The sequence below is a fragment of the Scedosporium apiospermum genome, assembly GCF_000732125.1.
Source record: "Scedosporium apiospermum strain IHEM 14462 chromosome Unknown SEQ_SAPIO_0121, whole genome shotgun sequence".
NCBI classification, from domain to species: domain Eukaryota; kingdom Fungi; phylum Ascomycota; class Sordariomycetes; order Microascales; family Microascaceae; genus Scedosporium; species Scedosporium apiospermum.
In genome coordinates, this window is record NW_015971822.1 from 1,018,939 (window position 1) to 1,034,612 (window position 15,674).

Sequence of the window (15,674 nt, forward strand, 5' to 3'; positions counted from 1 at the left end):
CATTTACAAGCTGTAGAAACCCGTTTTCGTCTTCTCAAAATTCATCGAAAATGAAGTCTCTCAGATCTGTGTTGCTCGCGAGCATTGCGGCGGCTCCGGCCATGGCCGTTCTTCCCAAAGACTTGGACGTCAACGACCCAGGCAAGCCGGACCCCTTTAGCCTTTCGCTGTGTCGGATATTAGAACGTCACATCAACTTCCTAGTGGAAGTATGCACAAATCTACCTCTCGTTGCTTCCAGATCCCTCAATATGTTAACATTTTCTCTCCGGTAGCGTCGGTGAAGGGCGTTGCCAGTAACGTCGCCTCCAACCTCATGTCCTATTACGCACCCGAGAACTCCACCGTTGTAAGTCGACATCTTTCTTCCGAGACTCGTCGCGGACTTCTTTCTCGGTTCAGATTCGATCAAGTACTTATCTTCCTTCCGTCTCTCTCCCCAGCAAACCATTGGAACCTTCTTCCCATTCGTCGACTTCTGGACCGCCGGCGCAGTCTGGTCCAGCCTCATCGAATACCAACACTTCACTGGTGACAAGTCCTACAACGAAGCCATCATCGCCGCCCTCACCGCCCCCGATAACCTCGGCCCCAACAAAGACTACCACTACAACGAATCCATCGCCTTCCCGGCCGGCGACGACGTTGCCACCTGGGGCCTCGCCGCGCTCACCGCCGCCGAGCGCAACTTCCCCCAACCCGAAAAAGATCTTCCCTCCTGGCTTACCCTCAGCCAGAACTCGTTCAACTTCCTCACGAGCCTCTGGGACAATGAAACCTGCGGCGGCGGTATCGTCTGGCAGCTCAACCCGAGCCTAAGCTCGACCGGCGTATGGAAGTCGACCCTTGTAACCGGTGCCGTTTTGCAGATGGCCGCCCGTCTCGCCCGCGCCACAGGGGACAAGGATGGCAGTTTGGTGCAGTGGGCCAACAAGATCTGGGACTGGACCGACGAAGTCGGCTTCATAAACGACGAATACGCCGTCTACGACGGCGCGAACCCGGAATTGGACTGCAGCACGCCGAGCAGGGTCCAGTGGACTCATGCCTCGGGACTCCACATCCTTGGCGCGGCAGTCATGGCCAACCACACCGGCGACGCCAAATGGACCGAGCGCGCGACCAAACTCATCGACCACGCCTCCGAGGTGTTTTTCCGAGCCAGCAGCAAGGAAGGCGGCATTGATCCGGGCGACATCCTCACCGAGACCGCCTGCGAGGCTGGGCTCATGTGCACCCACAGCATGAACGCCATGAAAGGTCTCCTCGCCTCCGCCATGTGGCGTGCGGCGCAGATGGTCCCCGCCCTCGACGCAAAGGTCCGTCCCCTCCTCACGGCGTCGGCCAAGGCTGCCGCGGCGAAGTGCACGGCCGGCAAGAACCAGGACCGGTGCCAGTCTTATTGGGCGATGGATAGTCTGAGCATGGTGGGGCCGGGCGAGCAGCTTTCCGTTTTGAATGTTGTTCAGGGCCTTTTGATCGCTGAAGCGGATGCTCCGTATGCTGAGGGTCAGATTACTGAGGTGACGGATCCCAATGGCTCTTCGAAGCCTGGCAGTGGTGGTAGTGGTGGCAGTGATAATGAGGACGAATCCGGCGCCGTAGGCAAGCGTATGAGCGTTGCCGTTGTTATGGGTAGTCTCATGGTTGCCGTCTTCGGTTTGCTATAAAAAAAAGGTGTTCATCATGAGATTTATATCGATCTAGTCCAACCTACCATTCTCACATCTAGATTTATATAAATTTTAAAAAAGAAGAAAAAAGAAATGGGGTCTACTCTCTTCTTACACAAGAAGACCGCCCGCCACACCAGCTGCTATCCAATCGTTACGCCGCAGTACCCCTCACCTCCTCCAGCGCCGTCCTCAGCGCCGCCAAAAGCCTCGTAACCTCCTCCTCGGTCCCGACCGTTATCCTCAAACAGGCCAAACATCCATGCTCCTTCCCCCTAAACCTCACAACGACGCCCTTCGCCTCAGCAAGCATCTGATACACCTTCTGCGCAACCTCATTATCCGGCTCCCCCTTAGCATTCAACATCTCATACAACAAAAAGTTGCTGTCCAACCCACCCCTCCTCCTACCGACGCCAGGAATCTTGGGCAACTCCTCGACCAGCCTATCGCGCTGTTTGAGAAGCTTCTCTCGGTTCCCACGCATGACCTCGAGACCCCCTTCGGAGACGGCGTACGTCGCCAGCGAGCTCGTGGGGCTGGAGATGTTGTAGGGGGCCTTGAGGTTGTTGAGCAGGGCGGCGATGGCGGGCGAGGTGAAGGCGGCTCCGAGACGGATGCCGGCCATGCCAAAGGCCTTCGATAGGGTCTGCATGACGAGGAGGTTGGGCCACTCGAGGACCCATTCGGCGAGGGAGGTGCCGTCGGGTGCGAAGTCGATGTAGGCCTCGTCGACGACGACGATGCCGTTCCAGGTGGGGTGCTCGAGGATCTTTTGGATGTCTTCCTTGGCGAGGACGCTTCCGGTGGGATTACCTGGGGAGCACAAGTATACGACCTTGATATTGGGTTCCTTGGAAAGCGTCTCGGTAACGGCAGCGACGTCAATGGCGAACTCGGGAGCGGGCAGGAGAGGAGCCTTGACGATGGCAACGTCGTTCACCTGTGCGGAGACGGAGTACATGCCATACGTAGGGGGACACGTCAAGATCCTATCCTTGGCGGGGACGCAAAACGCGCGGAGAACGGCGTCAATGGCCTCGTCGCTTCCGACGCCGACGAAGAGATTCTCGGGCTTAAGCTTCTTTTGCGTGTGGGTGTGGGTGTTGCGGAGGGCGCAGAGCTTCTCCTTGAGAGCTTCTTGGTGGGGGTCCGGGTAGCGGTGGAGGCCGAGGAAGTCGCGGGCGGTTAGGAGATCGGAGTCGACTTTGGATGCGAGAGGGGCGACGGATGGGCCGTAGGCGTTTTCGTTGGCGTCGAGGAGGATGTTGGTGCCGTCATCTTTGTAGTCACTTTTGCGCTGGTGGTCAGCTCTGGGGTCGGCGGGGAGGGAAACCGTATGTACGGAGGGGAATCAAGGGAAGGTGCGTGCTTACTCTCGCGCACATCGGTAGGGGACCAATGCCAGTATATTGGGCCGGGCGCACTCCGCAAGGTTGAATGGAGACATTGCGATCTATCAAGGCCCGTATTGGTGACGAGAGTCGAAGAGAGCTGAATAACCAATAAATTCTCGAGTGTTGGTGTCTCTCGAACGTTGGAGGACTGCTAATTCTTAATATATTCTATCTCGTAGGGATTGGAGATCGGGGTTGATTGGATTGACCACTCCAGAGGTGTTGAGTCATATATAACTCTGCTAGTTCTCTCAGGCCCAATTTCAATCGCTCGTGAAAGAGTCACCGTGGCTGCATTGCAGAATCGATTTCGCCGATTTGATTTTAGTCTGTCGTTCCGTTGTCGGGTCCCTTGAAAAATACCATCTCAAAGTACCAAACTACAAAACTATACAAAACTACCCCGCCCCCACCACGAAAGTTGATTGTTGTCGCCCAATGACTCTGTCCAATGTTCCTTTGGATATTGTGATCAATCAAATTCAAGCTCGCTCCATCAATTGAATACTCCATTGCCTGGACTTCACCCACCGCACCGATCTACATCCTCCGAAGCTAGCAAAGGGCGTGCCTGAGGTCAATTCGAGGACCCGTTTGGCCAACCACCAAGGTTCGATTACCTCAACTATCGACTGATTGACCCAGGGGTCAAACTCAGAGTTTGCAGAACCGACCCGACGTGACCCATACTCCGACAAGACTGCATTAGGAAACTTGCTCAAATATTACTCACCGAGATCACATTCTTGATACAACAATAGCGATCAGAGGCATCTATTCTATTCATCACCGCCTTTGACATATATTTCCATCTGCCAGATCCAGCACAGCGGAGATCAGTTAATAAGACTCGATACCGCCCACCTCATTCATCCAGCACATCCCATCAGTACCGTCATAACTCCGTACAATAAACTCCCCAACATCCAGAATTTCTAAAAAGAGTCCAACAAAGAAGCAAAAGGCAGCCTAATAGCCGCGGGTATAGTCCCCAAACCTAAAGAAGCCCATTCGAGGCAGGAAAAGAAAAGAAGAAGAAGAAACAAAAAACCCAATAAATGCCACGCATCGCCAGTAATACATATTTCCCCCGGATATAGTACGTTTCCGTTCCCAGTTCATCATAATCATAACGGTGGAAGGCCCAGTCCACATCCTCAACACCCACTCCTGGGACCCAAAAGTCTTCTCTAACTGCAAATACCACCAATCCACTTGGCGAGTTTAGAAGGGATTCCTCCGAGCTATCATCCCTAGACCACAATGCATGTCGTAGCATGCATGCAGACTATAACGTGACGCCGGTCAGAACCGCCGCTCCAACGGCAGCAGCCACAACGGCCCACGCGCCCTCTCCATTTCTCCGCCGGCCCACCCCGGTGCTCTCCTTATCCGGCGCTCCGGTCTGTATCGGAAATATGCTATCATCGGACGGAAATCCATGCGGCGCAATCTCGTCGGCCGTAACCGAGCTTTCGGGCGTCTCCATCGCCGTCGCAGTCAAATCCGTCAACCCGTTCGTCTGCACTTCGACCTTATCCGTGATCGTGATGACGGCCCAGGCGACTTCGGATCCGGTGAAAGTCGAGGTCCAAGTTACTTCGGTGGGGCCGACGTAATTTCCGAGGCTGTAACCAGACTTGAAGCTAGAATATCCGGAACACGTCGCTTGGGTCGTGCCTTTGAGATCGCATTCGAGATTCATGATGCTAAATGGCGGTCGGTCAGGACAGCTGCTCTAACTAGCACAAGTTTTCTGGCGTCGACTGGATTAATCGAAACATACTAGGTAGAGGTGAGGGTGCCGTGGAATATCAGCGTGCTAGGACCTTCGGTAAATGTGAATGGGAGGTCTCCAGCCAGGTTACACCTCTGTGGAGTTTGTGTCGGGCAGAAAATTGTATACGCCGTTTTATCGTCGTCCTGAACCGCATCGTTAATCCCAGCGAAATGAGAAACCTCGAATATTCTAAATAGTCTGACATGGGAGAGGCGCTAAGGGCGATGCAAAGAGAGGTGGACCGCGTACTTTTGTTAATATGCTCGCATGCATATCCAGCCACCATTTCGATCTATAGTGGGGTAGGAAGACCGACACCGTATCCTCCTTTGCAGAAGCAGAAGCTGCAGGCGCAGGGAGGAGGGACAGCCATATAGGCAACAACGCCGCTATAGACCGGCGCATTCGCATAGCAGAAATGGGAATCGCCCCGTACCGGGCCGGAAAGAGTTCGGCGTCACGGCGGTTCGGCGAACGAAAGGAGCACAGCAGTAACAGCACTCTTGGTGTTGCTCAAAAAACTTCCAGGTACCAGAACGATGAAAAGAATCGGTGCCGCCGACAGCAGCTGGAGCTGTGGTGCGCAACAACTCTGCGATCGAATGTATCCTGGTTCTAGTGTAAGGTGACGAAGAAAACCTGTCGAGGCTGCAGACGAGGCTATCGTAACATAAGTGGAGTCCAGTGGTAGCTGCGAGCGCTCGGTGAGGGGATTATTTCTTGGTCTTGGCGGAGTCGAGAGGGTCAGGGGGGTTCTCGAGTTGAGGAGGAGGATGAAGGACGATTCAACGATATTATATGCATCGGCAAGCGAGAAGGAAAATGCAAGGGAATGGAAGAAAAGAGAGACGGAGGAAAAAGCACAAAAGCGACCGTCGTCGCCGCGATCTTGGCGGTCATAATCACTATCAATTTGGAATGCCAAGGGCTCGGCAGCGTCTTGGCTCGACCCAGCGAATTGAGCAGGTCCGAGATCATTTCAACACGTTCCCCCAGCGCAGGTATCTTTGGCGTGGGAGTCGGTGTTAGAAAACAACGAAGAGCTCCGAAGAACCTTCGCCGTTACGCTCGAAGAAGCTGGAGGGCCAGCAAACTGCTCCGCCAACTTTCATCGCAAGCTTAGGAAGTCCATGGCTCTTGGATCCGAGGAGCGAGGAGAAGGCTAAAGATGCGACATCAGCGTCGTGTTGTCGCTCTTCGCTGGAGATGGACTGGGCAGTTCTTGGCTAGTCTTGGATAAGGTCTCTAGCGAATAGGATTGAGTGTCTCGTCCTTCGGTACTTTTCTATACTTCATAGTGCGTTAGGCTACACTGCAGTTGTGTTGCGATCAATTAATACTCCTAAATTGTTACTGTCCCTTGAACTATTTGTGTTCCTAGCTCCCTGTAAGGCCAACATCGAACCCACGTGACACTTGGCAAAACTTGGCCGTTTCTTCTCCTCGTTGTCGTGTTACATAATGCCTCTACTTCACAGCGTTGAACTTTTCTCTCGTTCAAGCACACAACAGCGAATCTCAACTTAATTTAAATTGCATCAAATGCAGTTGATGCAATAGAGGAAATGCGCTCCCATAGAAAAATTTACCGTCAGGCTTCAAATACTTTGTGAGTCCTCGTTTTCTCTTTGAATCTGGCCTGGCTGGTCAGTGATATTTACAGGAGGGACTGAGCATGGTGGGAGAGCCACACATGGCACCGGTGTGTAAGTCGCAAGATGTTCAGTCGCAAGATGTTATCGAAGGAGGAGCTCACGTCCCGCCCTTACTCTAAGGAGACAACGTATAACTTCCTACGATAGCTCAAATTCCAATGTCTTCTTCCAGCCATTCGGCTCAGCCCGACGGTTCCTGATTCAAGCTCTCTCCATCCATGCTCGATGCCATGCCCAGTCTGCTTGCATGAGTTGTATGAGTCCTCTGATGGAGGGCTTCGTACTTCGCACGCAGGGTAGGAATACTCACCTTACCCTTGCACGCCGAGACAGGGACCCGTTCTTCCCCAGCCCAATCTATTCTAGCTCCGCTTGAATGGGACGAGTAATTAATAGCGTTCCATCAACGTCCCAACTGAAGCGCAGTGGCCCGAAGTCAGTGCATCTGGGGGATAATTTTATGACAGACCATGGATAAAATAAATCTAACAAAAATAAAATAAAATAAAAAAAGAGAAATAAAGAAATCATAAGAAGAAAGAGAAGAAGGTAGAGGAAAGACTATCGTGAGATCTTGGTATCAATAGCTGCTGCTCTGGCTATCTCGGAGCTCAACCTCGTCTAAGTCATCCTTGACGGCTTCTCATCAACAATATTTCCACTGCGTTGCAAGTTCTTCGCGCTAATCGTCTCACAATGCGCCGGTTCGCCGTTTGCGCTGCTTTTGCAGCTTCCGTTGTGGCCCAGAACTCCACGGTCTCACTCTTTCTCCCCGTCGACCCACTGGACCCGGGGACCTCCTTGAGTGCCTCCGTTGTAAACGTCGACAGTCATTCCCACACCACCTACGAGATTACTTGCGAGCAATGCGAGGGTGCTACGATTACTGCGATCGATGGACCCGACACCGCCCAGTTCGCCATCCATATTGGCCCGTGAGTCTCACTCCTCCCCTTTCAGCCCCATCGCTCAATTTTGGATCTCCTAACTGCTTCGTGGATAGAGAGACCCCTCGACCCAGAGAGTATCTTAAAACGATGGATGTCACTTGCCGGCTCGTGGAAGAGGATATCGGGTCCTGCACAGTCAGTATAGTCTACGTGGAAGAGTCCGCCACCAAGAGTTTCAACAGCGCCATGGAGACCGAAGCCTGGTACGCGCCGCTCACCATCACTGCCGGTGTCGAGAAACTCTCCGCCACGGCGACGCAAACAGGCCATGACCAAAATACCGCTGCGCCTACAACCAGGGCAATGCGCCCTTCCTTAGGCAGCCTCGGAATCCCGTGCTTGCTGCGGCCGCCGCTGTTGTTGGAGGCGCGTTGTTGATTTGATGAGTTTGGGAAGCAGGAGTTGATTTCGTGGTTGTAAAATGAGTTGATGGCGAGTGGTGACCGTTTATTCGACTCTACCACATTGCACATTCATTCTAGAGGGTTCTTGCCGCTCAATACCACATTTGGGGGATGCTGATGGTAAAGCCGGGTTGAGGATTACTGGCTTTTGCAGGCAGTTTCTTCGGGGCAGCTACGACCTGTGAGGTCCCCAAGGCTACGTGAAACATTCCTTCCAGAACGGACGATGGCATTCTCGTCTCATAAGGCTCTAGAATCGGATGAAACTGGCGGAAACAAACACAGGAGGCCCTCAGCTACTTCAATCTCAATCCATACAGAGCTCCTTCTCCTTTGATTTCCAGCATTCCATTCGATAGTCACCTCACCAACCGACAAAGCATACACCCATTATTTCATCCCCCCCCTAAGGTATACTCGAGCATTTACCTCGACCGTTTACCCTGCAGAATGCTTACAATAAACAGGGGCACGTACCAGTCATATAGGACAAACGGCATATACTTCACCGAGGGAAGATGTCGGCGCCTGGTTGGATCGGATACTTCTTCTTAGCCCTCCTTGTTTTCTTGCTCACCGTCGCCGTGATCTGGATGGGCCATGTCTCCGGCTGCTTTGCGCAAGGCAGGTTGCTCTGGCTCGATCACCGTCGGCGCCGTCATGCCGCCAGCACCGCCAACACCCGAGAAGATAGTGGAAACCAAGAGCGGGGCCTGGCACCCGGCCATGAGCGGGAGCAGGATAGCATTTCCTTGCTAGATCAGGCTTCAGCCTCACCGCAGCAACCGCTTCGAGTATGTCCACATCCCTTCATTTTACTTGGCGCAAAAAGATTCAACCTTCTGACTGAGTGTTCTTGTTGGCAGTTCCTCTAGGATTCTTGTCAAGGAATCTCTCTAGCTGCAAAAAGTCAACTCTATTTCATATGATGATTATGACACACAAGACACATTCGTATATGGAATGGAGAATATATGGGAAAACGAGTCATGATATGAAGTTGATTTCGATGGAATCAAGGAAGGTTTCAGCAAATTATGCCCCATACCGGGGACGAACCCTCGTTCTAATAACTTTTCCATGCTTCCAAGAAAGGCTGCTGTGCGCAAAGATAAAACCGACCATCTATAAAGGCCAAAAGCTCCCAAGACTCCCCTTCTAAGGTGAGAGTCTCCGAATCTCTCTTTTCCCCTTCAAAACCAGATAGCCCGCCCCTAATTCCCCCGAAACTACCTCGGCACCGGCTGCTACGTCTCCGTCCCATTTGCCGGGTTCCCTTCCATCGCATTCGCGGCATTCGCGGCATTCGCCGCGTTATCCGCGTTAGCTCTCTCCGCATTCGTCATCTTCCTCACTATTGCCTTCCCTCTGCCCATCGTATTCGCCATGTTCCCCCCCTGCGCATTCAGCGCGGCCATCGCATTCGCCAGGGCTGTCGCATTCTCAATGTCCCGATACTGCCGCTGCCGTCTCCTCTTCTTCTTCACCTTCTTCTCCATTATCCTAAACTCAGTCCCCCAATACACAGCCACAATGGCAACAACACCGAAAGCGGCCCAAGTCAAAACAACAAACTCCACCCCCCGCGTGGCCGCAACCCCAACCTGCTCACCGGTATCGTTAATCCTCTCAACGGCAGTTCCGGCCGCCCCAGTCGCGATAGCCGATCCCAGCCCGAGGCTAAACCAGGCGACGATGGCAAACACGGCGTTGGTGACGATCGGGGTGAGGGCGGACTCGTCGGACGGGGCGGGCGTGGACGGGGAATAGAAGATAGCAACGACGTTGCAGATGGCGCCGAGGCCGATGAAGATGATGGCGAGGACGTAGAGGACGAAGGCGGCGTGAAGGTTGCTATTGAACTTGGCGATTTGGCGCTCGATGCTGAAGGGCCAGGGGAGATCGGCGAGGGTGAGGTTGGCGGGGCCGGCGGTGATTTCGTCGTCGAGTATTTTGGTGAAATTGATGCGGTCTTCGATATGATGTGAGCTTTCTTACTTTCCTTTTTCCTGTACGAAGAGTGAGAGAAAGAGAGAGGGGGGGGACACTTACGTCCAGGGCTAGTGTCGGCGCAGTGCATAACGTAGAGGCCAGGAGGGTCGTCTTTAAAGTTGCCCTGGCAAAACTGTAGGATGTGTACGGAGTACCACTCCTCGATGCCGAGTTTCTGGGTGAGATTGGAGGTGATGTTGTTGCCAGCCTCGTTGATCTTGTTGGGGAAAAAGTCACCAATACCATCAATGCCACACTTGCAGGTCTGGTTGTTCTTGTCCCTTCCATCGGTAAGGAGGTCCTTGGCAAAGTTGGTCATATTCACCTAAGGCTTCGAGTTAGTTTTGCTTTATTCCCACTAACTCAGGGCGTGGAAATGGCTCGAGGTCAGCTTACCCTGACGATGGCATACTCCTCCATGAAACCGTCCTTGAACCCGGCAAAGAGGGCGAGGAAGGTAAGCACGAAGCCCCCAATCACGAAGGGAAGGGGGATAATGTGCAGAACCTTTATTTCTATTGATGAGTTAAAATGTACCATGACGTGAAAATTGGGCAAGAAATGTAGGGAAACGCAAGATTTGCAAACAACTTGAAAGCCAGCAAGTTGGAAACTTGTAAGTCTGTGTAAATGTAACGGACTCTTGGGAATGGGATAAAGAGGAAGTCGAGGAAGCAAGTTGATAACCAAGAAGAGACTGAGACACTAAATAGTAGCCCCAAGCAGTTCGGTCCCAGAGTGAATGAAAACTGAGGGAAAGTGAAAGAAAGAAAAACAGGGACAATTAAACTCTATGGGGTTATTGAGTTCGAGACTGAAAATGAAAGTCGTGAATCATTATCCGAGGGGGAGGTCCGCTCTATAGATATCATGCTTCCTTGAAGAAAATGAGACAAGGGCCGGCCCAAGTGAAAACCTGCGGCTCCAACTCCAGCTCGCCAGCAAATGCCTTAAAACCAACCCGCAATAGACACAATAAAGGAAAAAAAAGACAGATGCAAAAACAGAAATGGCCGATCAAAAGAATAGAAACAACCCCAATAACCCTACAGCCCGTGACGAACAAGGCTCTGCCACATCAACCAACCACCCAGTTGCGGCGTCTCGCCAACCGGCCATCGCGTGTCGGTGTCCAGGCGCCGCCGAGATCGTGGTGCTGGCCGTTTTAAAGTGTAGTCAGTTCTTGCATAACGCAATGTAGGAAGTAGGGGCTGGCAGAAGAACTCCTTCAATCTCGGGATCAAGCCTTTGCGTCTCGTCCGTGAACTAAACTTTTATGGTGAAATGAAATCATAGGGGGACGAAGATACAAGTCTAAGCCCATCCTCTACCCCCTGGTCTAAAAACTAACCGATGATAAATAGGTTTAAATGCACAGCATAGCCGATGGACCCAAGGAACCAGAAGGGTAAATCGCTCACCTAACCCTACCCTGATGACCCTCGCAGGTCATACACATCATCCTTCTCAACCGTGATGATTCTCCCCCTTCCGGCCCTCTGCGAGCGAATATGCCTCTCTAAAGCAGCCGCTAGTTCCGCCCCAGACCGGTACATGGCTCTTTCGGTGGCGGTCGTCTCCTCCGTGATTTTTATCCCCGACTTCATCCTCAAGACCTCTATCTTTCCCCAATCCCCCGCCCAGTCCACGCCCCGACATCCCTTCCGCCCTTCACCCCCTTTCTCTTCGTCGCTTTCTAACAGAGTCTGCTCGCTGCGCATCAACGCGGCGAACCAAGCCCCGCACCCTGTGATGTCGAGGTACTGAAGCTGGTACAAGCTCTTGCTAAGGGTTCGCAGGATGTTCACGGCTTCGACCCAGTCTTGGTCCAGAGAGTGCGAATATGGTCCCGTTCCGCCGTATTGTATCGAGTTTCCCTGGGGCCCGACGACCGACGCATACTTTGCGTTCGGCGTGCGCATGGGCTCGGGCCAGAATGCCAGGCTGAGGTGGGTCAATCCCGGTAGCTTCTTCGCCAGTTGGAGAAGGTGTCTCCAGGATGGGAGAGTATGCCGCGGAATTGCATCGCCCATGCAGATGGCTGGGTCAACTGCGAGCGAGAGGTGGGTAAGAGAGGGGAGTAAGCGGCCGGGCGAAAGTGAAAGGGTGGAGAAATCCATCTCCCAAGAGTCTTGCGGTTCACTCTTCAGTGATGGTATCTCCTTTGAGGACACCCTGGGAAAAAGAAGACTAATCAAGGATGGAAAGGTAGAAGCCGTTGAGAGCGAGGCCGGCACATGGAGGTGAGTAAAATAGGCGTTCGTAGCAACCACTCCACTCCCCTCGTCATCGGTCTCTTCATCTGGGACTAGTATCGCCTTCAAATCTCCAAGATTCACATCTCTCCCGTGATAGGCCTCAATATACCGTATCATAGCCTGCCTCGTCCGATCCGGCAAAGCCCACAAATTCAGCTCTTCAAGCGGTCCCAGCTCCCGCCACTCCCTAGCCACGCACTTCAATGCAGCATCGACCAGGCTGAGCCTGCCGGGGACATATTCCCCAGGCAATGTAACCGTCGCACGGTCGTAGGCTTTTGCTTCAAAGCCCCGTCTGCGCCCGTCCGCCTCCGAACATCCGCTTATCGCACCGGCCTGCCAACTGCGTGGCGGCGGGGGTCCCGGAGGTAATCTCCTCCCACGCGCATCGTACCTAACCCGGCCGCGAGTCCTAGGCAAGGGGGCGGGTGTCTCGGGGAGCTGGAGGATTTCGCGGATGACGGGAGGGACGCTGGGAGCGGCGACGTGGTGGTTGGATCGTGGGGATGAGGATCCTTGGCGACGGAGAGTGGCGAGGAGCTCGTTGACACCGGGAGTCTCGTTGCGGTTCCTAGCTGTTGGATTTGAAAAGAGAAAGGTTAGTCTAGTTATTGAGTATGGGGTGGTGTTGCGTAGAGCAGAGGGGTCTTGAAGAAGGGCTTCGGGATGAAAGGCCGAGCTTCGTCGGCTATCGCTCAAGGACTCGGGTAGGAACATACTAGAGGAGCTTGAGGAGCTTGAGCCCAGCGATGCGGGCGGGGTGGACTGCGGTTTTGTATACTGGGCGAAATGGCGCTTCTTCTTGGGCATTCCAGCTGAGTGAAGGGATCTTTTGACGCGTGCGAAAGACTGTCCGTCCGAGGAGTTTGGAAACGAACAGTGTTGATGGACCGGAAGGATTCAGGCGGATGCCTCGAAGCTTTGCGGTGCAATCTATTGGTGTCCGTGGTTGCCTTCGATTTTGGTGGGCGTCGGTGGCGGGGTGGCCAGCGGTGGCGTCAACTGGCTCAGCCCGCCAGCAATGATGATTATCAAGTACTTCGTAAACTCGTTCGAATCTCGGAACTCACACCCTCCAACATCGAGGGCCATAATTAACTGATCGATCAAGATGGAATAGTTCGAGTTCTTCAGATGCCAAACTCGCTGCTTTTACCCCAGTCTTGGCTGCAAAAGAGCCTTAATAATGTGTTCACTGGGCCGATAAGAAAATCGTCAGAGAAAAGCCAAAGTGAGTCAGAGTTGATCTGACACGCAGGATTGCATCTCCATCGCAACCTATCCAACCTATCCCTATACAAACCATACGCCATGCCTCTAGGCAGCTACCATCTACTCTAGAGACATATTCTAACGGAAGACGACGTCGGGGGTTGGTTGGATAGGGGTGGATATTGTCGGTCGAAGCGCGACTCGAAGCTCCAACTTCAATACCCGCGGACGAGACCAACAAGAAAGGGCATGAAATCGTGCGGTCAACATGCCATCCGTAGAGTATACATTAATATCCAGCTCCGAAGAGATCATTGATCAATTTATTATACAACCCCCGAGGTATCAAATGGCCATAAAGCTCATCACAAAGCAACCGCCGCGCTCGCAGACTCCGCACTCCCTGGAAGATTCACCCCCTTCTTATTCTTCAAGAAACAGTTCCCCCCTTGCTTCCCGACCTCGACAATGCTCGTCAGGTTCGAATTATACGTAACTCCCATGCACGCAACGCCGTTGCTTCCCATGTCCTTGTTATGCTTGATGCACTCCTCCATACAGTCCTCGAACGTATACACAATCGTCCTGCCCACGTCTTGCACCGTGCCGTTGCCGTCCGACGCCTCAACACCTCGAGGCCAGTCCGTGAAGCAGAACTGCGTGAAACGCGTGCCGTCCGACGCCGTGAATGTCCTCGGGGTCTGGAAAGTGCAGCTGTTGGCGGCGAGACCCGACGTTCCGGACGTGACGAAGGGTTCGACCGATGATGTTGTCGAAGTCGCTGAGGATGACGGTTGCTCGGATTGTGTAGGTTGCCCGGATTGTGTAGGTTGCTCGGTTTGAGGAGGTGAGTCGGATCCCGAAGAGGACCCGCCATGCCGGAGACCAACGCCGACGCCGATGCCGACACCAAGACCGAGTATGGCGATAAATCCGAGGACCACTAATGTCCAGAAAACGCCGACTGATAGACCCAGTATCTTCTTTTTCTCTGACGCCGGCTTCTCTGTCACGATGGCAGCATCGGTGGCCGCTGTTCCGTCGGTGGCTAGGGTTCCGGGCGTATGCGATGGCGACGAGACAGAATACAATGGGCTCGTTTGCCTACTGACTTCCGGCGCGGTTAGAGTTGTCGCCTCGACTGGCGCGGCTTCTAAGCCGTAGCTGTTTTGGAGATCGCTGTTCGGCTCTTTGCCCGACATGGTGAGCGTTCCCCTTGCGGGGGAGGTTTCTCGATGGCTATCGGTGGTCGAGGAAGAGAGGGGGAGAAGTGAGGTGGAGGTTGAAGTTGCAGAGAGCGCGGGAAGGACCTTTCCCCATGCAGTGTATGTATTGGACGAGTACGGAAGTTTCCCGCCCGTGTTACGCCCTCCACGATGATGACGGGTAGTAGGTATTCCGAAGACCACTCGGCGTGGTTCGATTCCTAATTGAGCTGCAGCCTTACAGCGTTTACCAGTCCATTGGTTCGCAATAGCTGGAATCTTCAAGTCCAGGATGACAGCTGTAACTTGCCCGCATCCTCCCCAGAGTGCCATTATCATCTTGGACTTGGGGTTAATATTCATGACCCTCTCGCCTGGATAAAGCCCTTGTCCCAGGGCCGGGGGTGGCGCAGCATCAATGCCTCACCATTGCCGAATTACCAAATGAACATTGAGAATAACCGCTCAGGTCGCTGCGCGGCAGATCCTTTGGAGTCTTGGCGGGTCGGGATCTCACAACCTGGTCATTTGGAGGTACCTGCTAATCAGAGGAGCAAGACTCTGTCGAAATCGATCTTGAAGTCTTCAAAATATATTCTTCTTTTCTCTCTTCCCCTCCTTTTCCCTAAAAAGTCCTGAAATATGATCCCTACGAAGTGGGTTAAGAAGGATATAGACAGAATGCCAAAAGATGAAGAGATGAGATGATGCGCTGGGCCGAACTACTTTGTAACGGTTCATTGCGACCAGACGGTCGCAATAAGCAGGTCCAGGGGGCGGCCGCTCTCGATGATGCAGGCGGAAATATGGGACACGAGTCTTCGTAAAACATCGAATAGATATTTTGTAAATGATCGTTCATATTTATCATTTCGTCAACCAATCGTTTTGGAGATACTATCATGTGGGTTCTTACTGGAGCCATCTCCATGAGGAGGGAGCAAAGTGTTCTACACCACACAAATGTCGAGCGCTGTAAAGGCGGGAGCGATGCCATTGAGGAGGTTCGAAGAGCAATCATCTGGTCCATTGAACAAAGGGCAGCAGAGAAGGATGGGAAGCAATCGTGATTGAGGAAAAGTTCCACTGAACGCTGCCTTCTCGGATTGTTTTTGATAATCTAGACTTGGTCTCGAGGAATGAATGCG

At 53.1% G+C, this 15,674-nt stretch overlaps 3 protein-coding genes and 3 pseudogenes across 3 annotated transcripts; 2 read left to right on the forward strand and 4 right to left on the reverse strand.

Moving 5' to 3' along the window:
- Window positions 1-50: 50 nt before the first annotated feature.
- SAPIO_CDS8355 (uncharacterized protein) lies at window positions 51-1,670 on the forward strand (the record flags this gene model as incomplete). The annotated part of the gene is made up of 3 exons (XM_016790009.1): window positions 51-209; window positions 287-349; window positions 444-1,670. 3 exons carry the CDS (start codon window positions 51-53, stop codon window positions 1,668-1,670), a joined length of 1,449 nt encoding a protein of 482 aa, XP_016640272.1.
- A 157-nt stretch (window positions 1,671-1,827) lies between these two features.
- Window positions 1,828-3,123, reverse strand: SAPIO_CDS8356 (Histidinol-phosphate aminotransferase; the record flags this gene model as incomplete). The annotated part of the gene is made up of 2 exons (XM_016790010.1): window positions 1,828-2,965; window positions 3,050-3,123. The coding sequence occupies 2 exons, from the start codon at window positions 3,121-3,123 to the stop codon at window positions 1,828-1,830; spliced, it is 1,212 nt and encodes a 403-aa protein (XP_016640273.1).
- A 1,235-nt stretch (window positions 3,124-4,358) lies between these two features.
- On the reverse strand, window positions 4,359-4,775 carry SAPIO_CDS8357 (annotated as a pseudogene; the record flags this gene model as incomplete).
- A 2,426-nt stretch (window positions 4,776-7,201) lies between these two features.
- SAPIO_CDS8358 (uncharacterized protein) lies at window positions 7,202-7,833 on the forward strand (the record flags this gene model as incomplete). Its single annotated transcript, XM_016790011.1, has 2 exons — window positions 7,202-7,440; window positions 7,509-7,833. The coding sequence occupies 2 exons, from the start codon at window positions 7,202-7,204 to the stop codon at window positions 7,831-7,833; spliced, it is 564 nt and encodes a 187-aa protein (XP_016640274.1).
- A 1,273-nt stretch (window positions 7,834-9,106) lies between these two features.
- On the reverse strand, window positions 9,107-12,919 carry SAPIO_CDS8359 (annotated as a pseudogene; the record flags this gene model as incomplete).
- A 767-nt stretch (window positions 12,920-13,686) lies between these two features.
- Window positions 13,687-14,523, reverse strand: SAPIO_CDS8360 (annotated as a pseudogene; the record flags this gene model as incomplete).
- Window positions 14,524-15,674: the final 1,151 nt, after the last annotated feature.